Here is a 9,248-nt window from a genome sequence, read left to right as displayed (position 1 = left end):
AGAGCGAGACTCCGTCTCAAAAAAAAAAAAAAAAAAAATCCTTGAAAGTTAAAAATAGGAATAGGCCATGGAAATACTGGCAGTGGGTAAAGGGGTCCCCTGGGCAGAAGCGTCGGCCACCACCGGTCCCCATCCCACCCCGTCCTCTGGGCACCAAGGGGTCCCGTTACCAACCCTGCATGCCATGGGGCTGCTCCACTTACCCGGATGCCATGCTCATCCAGTCCTGGAACCCGACACCAGCCAGGCCTGTGCGTGCTGGCCCTCCCCAAAGCAGGGAGCCTTTGCTGGCTGGGAACATGCTGGGCACCTACAGCAGGCACCCGGGCTGCCAGGAGGGGCCCCTCCCAGGAGGCTGCAGGTGTGGCTGGTGAGTTAAGGAAGGCCAGGCTGGCAGGTCCAGACTGGACACCTTGTGGAAAGAGGCACAGGTGAGGACCCAGAGATGCAGAGCAGATTCCGCCTTAGCCTTCACAGGAGCCCCTCCCTGAGGCTCCCAGGTACTCCCCTTGGCTGCCTAAATTTGGTCCAGCCAGGGACAGGCAGCCTGCTCCACTCTGTCCCCTCCCCCGGGCCTGAGGGCTTTCCTCCTGTTGGCCTCTGCCCCAGCCGGGCAGCCCAGGGGCTCTTGCTGAGACATGAGTGTGGTGGTGACCTGGCCAGGGCCTAAGGTCCCTCCACCTCCTCTGGGGCAGAGGCCCGTGTGAAATTGGAGGCCCTTGGTGTGCCTGTGTGAAATTGGAGGCCCTGGGTTCATCCTTTTTCCATGTGAGAGGAAATAACTAGCACATAATAAACACCCAAATTATGCCATTTAATTTTAACGACAAATGTGAGGTGGACGGTGTGGTCCAGTCCTGAAGATGGGGAACCAGGAGTCACAAGGGTACGGGTTGCCCCCCTCCCTCGGCAGATCGGAGGGAGCAGGTTCTGAACCTGGGCTGTCCGACATCGTGACTCGAACCCAGGACTCGCCTCTGCCTCATTAGCTTCAAAACAGGGAGGGGAGTCCCTGAGCTAGGGCTGGTGCTGGAGTCCCACTTGGACACTTGGGAGCCGGGGTCACCCAGCTCGGGCTCTCCCCACAGGGTCTACACGGACGTGCAGCAGGTGGCCAGCAGCCTCACCCACCCGCGCTTCACCCTCACCCAGAGCGAGGCAGACGCTGACATCCTGTTCAACTTCTCACACTTCAAGGACTACAGGTGAGGGCACCTCTGGCCACAGGAGTCCTCCCAGTCAGGGCCTCTAGGCACTGCCGGCCTCCCCTTGAGCTGGCGCGCCTGCCTCCACCCTGCAGGAAACTCAGCCAGGAGAGGCCGGGTGTGCTGTTGAACCAGTTCCCCTGCGAAAACCTGCTGACTGTCAAGGACTGCCTGGCCTCCATAGCGCGCCGGGCCGGCGGCCCCGAGGGCCCACCCTGGCTGCCCCGAACCTTCAACCTGCGCACCGAGCTGCCCCAGTTTGTCAGCTACTTCCAGCAGCGGGAAAGGTGGTAAGTCTCAGACACGGCATCGGCGCGCTCCATGGCCCTTTCCCCCAGCCCAGCCTCTGTGTCCACCTGCTCCTCCGTGAGCACCCACTGTGGAAACCGTGGTGCGGGAGCCGAGCTCTGGGCCCCAAATGTCACGACTGGCCTCATGGACTGCAGGACCTCTCCAGGCTTTTGCTGGGGCTGTCCTCTCCACCGCAGCGCAGCTCCCTGGGCTCTGGCCAACCCCTCCTCGTTCCCCAAGCCCCTGCCTCTGACAGCTCCTCTCTGGTGCCCACTCAGCTCCCAAGGAGAAGTGGGCCACCCACTTCTGCCGCTATGTCCTGGGGTGGCACCATCTGGGAACACAGGCCCCAGGTGCCACCCAGATAGCCCTTCTGCTCCCCAGGGGCGAGGACAACCACTGGATCTGCAAGCCCTGGAATCTGGCTCGCAGCCTGGACACCCACGTCACCAAGAGCCTGCACAGCATCATCCGGCACCGAGAGAGCACCCCAAAGGTGGGCCTTGCAGCCCAGGAGCCCCGGAGCTTAGGGCCCTGGCTGGACAGTGAGAGGTGGGGCAGAGGGGACCAAGTGTCATGGTCCTCATGGACAGGTCCAGGCTGGGCAAGATGGCTTACACCTATAATCTCAGCACTCTGGGAAGTGGAGGAGGAACACTTGAGCCCAGGGGATTGAGGCTGCGGTGAGCTGTGATCGTGCCACTGCACTCCACCCTGGGTGACAGAGCAAGACCCTGTCTTTAAAAAAAGAACTGTCCTGGGTGCGTCTACCCTCCAAGTCCCTACCACATAGCGTGCCAGGTATGGCTGCCCAGCAGGATGAGGTGGCTAAGCCTGGACAAGGAGCCTCTCAGAGCCGTGGTAAAGATTCGTAGTGAGGGGACATCCAGAGGCAGTATCGGGATTGCAGGGCACAGAATCCGCCTGGGCTGTATACCTTGTCAGAGGCTGGCAGGAAATGCACCACAAGGAGGATTGGAATGGAGACTTCAGGCCGTGGGGTGGGGGTGGATGGAATTATGGGTGAGAATTTATATTCCATTTCAATTAAAAATGGATATAAAGACTTTGCTGCAGAGCGTGGTGGCTCACGCCTATAATCCCAGCACTTTGGGAGGCCAAGGTGGGCAGATCACCTGAGGTCAGGAGTTCGAAACCAGCCAGGCCAAAATGGAGAAACCCGTTTCTGCTAAAAATACAGAAATTAGCTGGGGGTGGTGGCGGGCACCTGTAATCCCAGCTACTTGGGAGGCTGAGGCAGGAGAATCACTTGAACCTGGGAGGCGGAGGTTGCAGTGAGCTGAGATTATGCCATTGCACTCCAGCCTCGGTGACAGAATGAAACTCCATCTCAAAAAAAAAAAAAAAGGACCAGGCACAGGCACAGTGGCTCACACCTGTAATCCCAGCACTTGGGGAGGCCGAGGTGGGCAGATCACAAGGTCAGGAGATCGAGACCATCCTGGCCCACACGGTGAAACCCCGTCTCTACTAAAAATACAAAAACTTAACTGGGCATGGTGGTAGGCACCTGTAGTCCCAGCTACTCAGGAGGCTGAGGCGGGAGAATGGCCTGAACCCGGGAGGCGGGGCTTGCAGTGAGCCCAGATCACGCCACTGCACTCCAGCCTGGGCGACAGAGCGAGACTGTCTCAAAATAAAGACTTTGCGGCAACCTCGGCAGGTTTGAAGAGGCAGAAGGAGGAGTCAAGTGCAGCCCTGTCTTTGCCCCCGCGTGGTTTTGTGTGCTCAGGAGCCCCAGAGTGCTCTGTCCTGGCCCAGCAGAGGGGAGACGAGGGCCACCAGTGAGCTTGCGCCTGTGTCCTCCAGGTTGTGTCCAAGTACATTGAAAGTCCTGTATTGTTCCTTCGAGAAGACGTGGGAAAGGTGAAGTTTGACATCCGCTACGTCGTGCTGCTGCGGTCCGTGAAGCCCCTGCGGTTGTTCGTGTACGATGTGTTCTGGCTGCGCTTCTCCAACCGGTAAGTGGAGGGCTGGCTGGGTCCAGGGGCAGGGAGCTGGGGGACCGGGTGGAGGTAGCGGGTGGGCGATGGGCCCTTTTTGGAATCAGAAAGTGTAGTTGGAAGGTGCCCTCCATCACTCACCCCGCGAGCGGCCCTTGGAGCTTGTCTCCCTTCGTGGTAGTTGGCGGTGACTTGCCCTGCCCACATCAGAGTTCTGGCATTGCCCACAGTAATGGATGTGAACATTCTTTGTAAAAGAACCAGGTGCCGTTTTTATGGACCTGCAGAGACTTCACAGCTAGTATCTCACTCACCTCCACCCCAGCTCAGTGAGGCCGTGGGGCTCCCCCACCCACACAAACAAGGGAACAGGCTCCCGCCGGGGCAGCAGGTGGTCCTGCCCCAAGCCCTTAGCCCCTAGCTGGGAAGGTTGAGTGGGTGGCACCTCCCTCGCAGGGACAACGCTGGCTCAAGAACCCACACGCGCTTGTCTTCCAGGGCTTTCGCACTCAATGACCTAGATGACTATGAGAAGCACTTCACAGTCATGAACTACGACCCGGACGTGGTGCTGAAGCAGGTAGGGCCTGAGGGAGGTGCAGAGCAGGTTCACACGGAGGCCAGGGCACACCCAGACCCCACCCCGCCCACACTGCCTCCTGGGAGGACTGGCACACGGGCCGGTCCCAGGAGCCGCCTCCTGAGTTCCTGCTCTGGAAGGTGATTGTCAGCCCTGCCACGATGAGCCGGGCTGGGCTCTGTGTTGTCTCAGGTAGGCCTCCGGGTACTCGCTGTGTTTGAGATGATGCGGACACGGGGATGTGGCCAGCAGCAGGTTGAGACAGTGTGTTCCCAGCCAGGGCTTAATCCTCACCGCCACTTCAACCGGAAAAGCACACCACCCTGTGAGCGCCAGGGCAGGCAGGGCCGGGGGCACAGAGACGCATACGCTGAGAGGCCCCACCTGGTCCAGCTGCCTGCTGGCCCGTGACCCTGCCCGGGTCTAGGACCTCCTGTCCTCTCTGGTGCACAGTGCTGAGCAGTGCCCTGTGCAGTGGGCACTCAGTGAATGGCAGCTCCACCATCTGAGCACCTGGAGCTCAGGGGCATCTGAACAAAGGCCCTTCCAAGGTGGGGGCGAGAAACAGAGGTGGCCAGCCAGTGCACAGGGACAGGTAGGCACAGCCTCCACAGAAGCGAGAGGCCAGCTCTGGGTACAGGAAGGAAGAAAGGAAGTCCTGGAAGGCCTCTGTGACCTGGCTGGTTAATGAGTGTTTCAGATGCACAAAATGCCTACCCCACCCTGCCTATCACCAGCCTTGCAGGCGCCCTGGACTCCCCATGCAGCCAGCCCCAACGCTCCCCGGCTGTCATTCCCAGGCGTGTCTTGATTCTTTTCAGCATGAGTATGTCCCTGACCATTCAAGCTGCTATTTTGCTTACTTAAGTTTTTTGTTTTGTTTTGTTTTGTTGAGAGACAATGTCTCACTCTGTCACCCAGGCTGGAGTGCAGAGGCGTGATCTCGGCTCACTGCAATCCCAGTCTCCTGGGCTCAAGGCATCCTTCTGCCTCAGCCCCCTAAAGTAGCTGGGACTACGGGCACGTGCCTCCATGCCCAGCTAATTTTTTTGTATTTTTAGTAGAGACAGGGTTTCACCATGTTGCCCAGGCTTGTCTCAAACTCCTGGACTCAAGCGATCTACCTGCCTCAGCCCCACAAAGTGCTGGGATTACAGGCATGAGCCACCACGCCCGGCCTCCTACTTAGGTTTTTATGTAAATATCATCTTACGGAACAGATCCTTCTGCAGCTCGCTTTGTTGGCTGAGTGGCGTGTTTTGAGGCTCAGGGTTGTTGCTAAGTGCGGCTGCAGGTGGTTATCCAAGGTCTTCGCTAACAATAAACCATGGCACGTGCACACGCGTGGAGGCACCTGTCCATGCCCAAGTCTGAGGAGTCCTCTAGGAGGACTTGGAGAAAGGGCCCTACCATGCCTTGGTGACTGTACCAGCACACACTCCTCACGGGGCCCAGCGGTCCTGTTGCTTCTGTCCCTCTTATCCTTGCCTGTGTTGAAGCCTACTCCCTAGGATCCAGAGCCCCCAGCAGGGCCCCAGGACGTTGCTGGAAGTCGCCCTCAGGTTACCAGCCCCTCCCTTCTGTACTGCGGGGATCATCCCAAGAGCCCTCTCCTGGAGCCCTGTGCCTGGGGACGTGCGTCCAGCATGGCGTGGATGGCGGGCTTGCGTAGGGGCCTTTCCTGGCTTGTCCTTTACTGGGAGAAACCTGAGCCGACTGCCACCTTCATCGGGTGTGTTTTGGGTAAAGTCTTGAGGCCAAAAAGATCTTGCGTCCCTCAAGCACTCCGAGCTGGTGCTGAGCCGGGGCACAGGCGGGCCCCGCGGGGGGTTCTGAGCTCCGCCTCCTTCGCACTGTACTGAGCTGAGTGTGAGGCTGGGTGCTGGCTTAGGCCCTGCAGTTTCTGGAGCTCGCGATGTTCAGTGTCTCGCGTGAGCCTCACAGCTGCCTGGCAAAGTCAGTTTACTGGGCAGGGCACATTTTTCCACTTCACAGAGGAGGAAACAGGCTCAGAGAAGTTAATCCGTTCGTCCAGAGTCACGCAGTGAGACCCGGGGCCCAGACTCCATCTCCTACCTTCTGTTTGGACCCTGAGGGACTGGGGCTGGCTGCCTGCTCCTGGAACCCCCACCCAATGTCAGAAGCTTCTGGTCCAGGCAGTGGCAGGCTGCCTGTTCCCCAGCCCGGCAGGGCATGTGCGGAGCGTGATGGGCCCTGTGCGGAGCGCCCTGATGGGCCCTGCGCGGAGCGCGATGATGGGCCATGCGCGGGGCGCGATGATGGACCCTGTGCGGGGCGCGATGATGGACCCTGTGCGGGGCGTGATGGGCCCTGCGTGATTTGGACTCTGCGGAGCGTGATGTGGACTCTGCGGGGCGTGATGTGGACTCTGCGGGGCATGATGTGGACTCTGCGGGGCGTGATGTGGACTCTGCGGGGCGTGATGTGGACTCTGCGGGGCGTGATGTGGACTCTGCGGGGCGTGATGTGGACTCTGTGCAGCATCATTTGGACTCTGCAGCATCATTTGGACTCTGTGCAGAGCGTGATGGGCCCTGTGTCTGTTGCAGGTGCACTGTGAAGAGTTCATCCCCGAGTTTGAGAAGCAATACCCAGAATTTCCCTGGACGGACGTCCAGGTAAGTCCTGTCCTGCACGCCATCGCAGGCCAGTGGGGCGGGTCCCGGGCTGGGGGCCTGCAGGAGCTGCTCCCCTCCCTCTCGGCTGGTGTGGGCTGGGAGGGACCTTTGTCCTCTGCAGTTGGTCCTTCTCCCCAGAGGCTGGCGAGACAGCGTGGGCTCCCCTCCCTTCCACCGTGGGTGTTTGTGGGTGCTCCTGAGAGGGAGGGAGCTGGAGGGGCTGGTGGGGCACCCCTGGGACAGCCAGAGGACGGCAGCACTGCCTGAGCCCGGAATCCCAGTCATCTGGAGACGTAGGCTGGGCCCCCATGTCCGGCAGCAGCATTCTGGGTGCTGTGTTGAGTTCCTTGGGGCAGTGGGGAGCCACAGGGGGTCTGAGGCAGGAGATGGGCAGATTTGCAGAAGGTGGGCGCCAGGAGTAAGAGGGCAGGTGCTGGGTGGAGGCGGCCATGGTGAGGTCTAGAGACATGAAGATGTGGGAAGGGGTGACTTGGCCCATGTGGGGCCCGGGGCTTGGACAGGGGCAGCAGACCCCCATTGAGAGGCTGTCTGAGCAGGCCTCATGACTCAGCCTCCTCGGTCCCCAGGCTGAGATCTTCCGGGCCTTCACGGAGCTGTTTCAGGTGGCCTGTGCCAAGCCGCCGCCCCTGGGCCTCTGCGACTACCCCTCATCCCGGGCCATGTATGCTGTCGACCTCATGCTGAAGTGGGACAACGGCCCAGATGGTAAGAGGGGCGCCCCATCTCCTGATCCAAACCAGCAGGCGCCCCCTCTGCCAGCCAGCCACATGCCTGGAGAAGGCAGGGGGCTGCCCCAGGCTGTCCTCTGGCTTGAATCAGCCAGGAATCTGGGTTGGGGGAAGTGCCTGCGGTGCAGAGACTGTAGGGGACGAGCTGCGGGTTGGGCCTCTGTGTCGGGGAAGAGCTCACAGGACAGGAGACCCGTGTGAAAGGCACCCTGACCCCAACCCACACCACCCTGGCTGGCCTCCCCTGTGCCAGACCCACACGCTCTCCACCGCTGCTGCATGTCTGCTTTTTTTTGACTAAACTGAACATCCAAGCCTAAAGGGCCAGGCTGTCATCCCTAGGGCTAGAGGCAGCCCTGGCCTCTCCTGGAGAAGTAGATGTCAGGCCAGGCCTCCCCAACAAAGTCAAGAGACCCAAGTTCTAGGTCCGGGCTTGCCCTGCTCATCCCCTGGGAATCAGGGCCCAGGTTCACAGCCTCCCCAGCCTTTGCTGGGTCCCCAGGCCATTGGCCCTGCAGAGTGAAGCCAACGAGCCTTCACACTCTGCTGCGCTCTTTGCTGTCAGGAAAGCGGGTGATGCAGCCGCAGATCCTGGAGGTGAACTTCAACCCCGACTGTGAGCGAGCCTGCAGGTACCACCCCACCTTCTTCAACGACGTCTTCAGCACCTTGTTTCTGGACCAGCCCGGCGGCTGCCACGTTACCTGCCTTGTCTAGGCACTCGCTGTCCCCAAAACCTGTGCTTGGGGCAGGATTCCAACCTCAGTTCTCTGAGCTGCTTCTGCAAAGGCCCCCATGCCCCTCCCCACACCAGCTCTGGGCATAGCCTCAGCCCCAGGCCTCTGTCCTCCCGAGCCATCCTCCCGGCCTCACACTCCGGGAGCACAGCGTCCTCCTCCCACCTGTGGGTCAGAGCAGGACAGTGATGGTGTCCCCCGGGCTGAGCACTGCCCCAGGCCCTGCCCTCACCCCTCACCACCATCCGTGCACTGATGAGTCTCCAGTTTAGCCAAGGGCTTCGTTCCTGGCATGGAGAATTTGTTCCTGGCTGCTGTGTTTCCAGGAGGTGCTGGGGGAAGGGTTCCGTGGAGTGAGACAAGGTGTCCTCGGGAGCAGGGTTCCACCGGGAAGCGTCTGGGAGCCCTGTGTCACACAGTGCAGGCCGGTTTCTCTTCCGGGGTCTCTGCTCTTATGCATCAGGATGACCTCGGAATGGGTGTGGGGCCCCACACTGCACCCACAGGGCTCTACGCGACGGGGGCCCAGGAGCAGCCTGAGGCTACCACCAGGCAAGCCTGCCTTATCACCCATTCCAGCTCACCCAGGACCTTCACCAGCAAACCTCCTGCTGAGGTCCTGGCAGGAGGCCACTGTTAACTTTTCCGTTTGCTGAGGGTCACAGACCCCGACAGGGAAGTCGGTATCTGTCTTCCCAGTGGTTGCCCTGCTCGCTGGGACTGACTGGACGGCGGAGCACCGACAGAAAAGGATTCCAAGGAGAACTTCAGGTTAAAGTCAGATGCCACCTACCAGGGTCTACAGTCAAAATGTTGACTTTTTCTTATTTTTTAATGTATGGGAGAAAAATGTAAAATTCCAGTTCTTTTCTAATTGTGTTTCTGAAATTAGGAGTCAGCTGCCAGCGTTTTTGTGTGGCTGCAGTGTGCCTGGGCCCAGCTCACGGGCAGTGGGTGGCCCAACTCCCCAAGCAGGCGGGAGCTACTTCCAGAGCCTTCCAGTGCGTGGGAGGGCAGGGCTAGGTGTGGCGGTGTCTCCTCTTTGAAATTAAGAACTATCTTTCTTGTAGCAAAGCTGCACCC

The 9,248-nt window shown here is 59.9% G+C and overlaps 1 protein-coding gene across 1 annotated transcript in view; it reads left to right on the top strand.

Annotated features, from left to right (window-relative positions):
• The window catches only part of TTLL12 (tubulin tyrosine ligase-like family member 12), a 34,856-nt gene extending 25,999 nt beyond the window's left edge, over positions 1–8,857 (top strand). The window contains exons 9-16 of the mRNA XM_011984061.1: positions 1,089–1,205; positions 1,301–1,495; positions 1,881–1,992; positions 3,327–3,478; positions 3,959–4,040; positions 6,611–6,679; positions 7,267–7,405; positions 7,994–8,857. Coding sequence (XP_011839451.1) covers positions 1,089–1,205; positions 1,301–1,495; positions 1,881–1,992; positions 3,327–3,478; positions 3,959–4,040; positions 6,611–6,679; positions 7,267–7,405; positions 7,994–8,145 — 1,018 coding nt within the window. The 3' untranslated portion in view covers positions 8,146–8,857. The remainder of the gene's footprint in view (positions 1–1,088; positions 1,206–1,300; positions 1,496–1,880; positions 1,993–3,326; positions 3,479–3,958; positions 4,041–6,610; positions 6,680–7,266; positions 7,406–7,993) is intronic.
• The last annotated feature ends 391 nt before the right edge of the window (positions 8,858–9,248 follow it).

The sequence above is a fragment of the Mandrillus leucophaeus genome, unplaced genomic scaffold (genome assembly GCF_000951045.1).
Source record: "Mandrillus leucophaeus isolate KB7577 unplaced genomic scaffold, Mleu.le_1.0 Scaffold26, whole genome shotgun sequence".
NCBI lineage: Eukaryota > Metazoa > Chordata > Mammalia > Primates > Cercopithecidae > Mandrillus > Mandrillus leucophaeus.
This window is presented reverse-complemented; position numbering and strand designations above follow the sequence as displayed.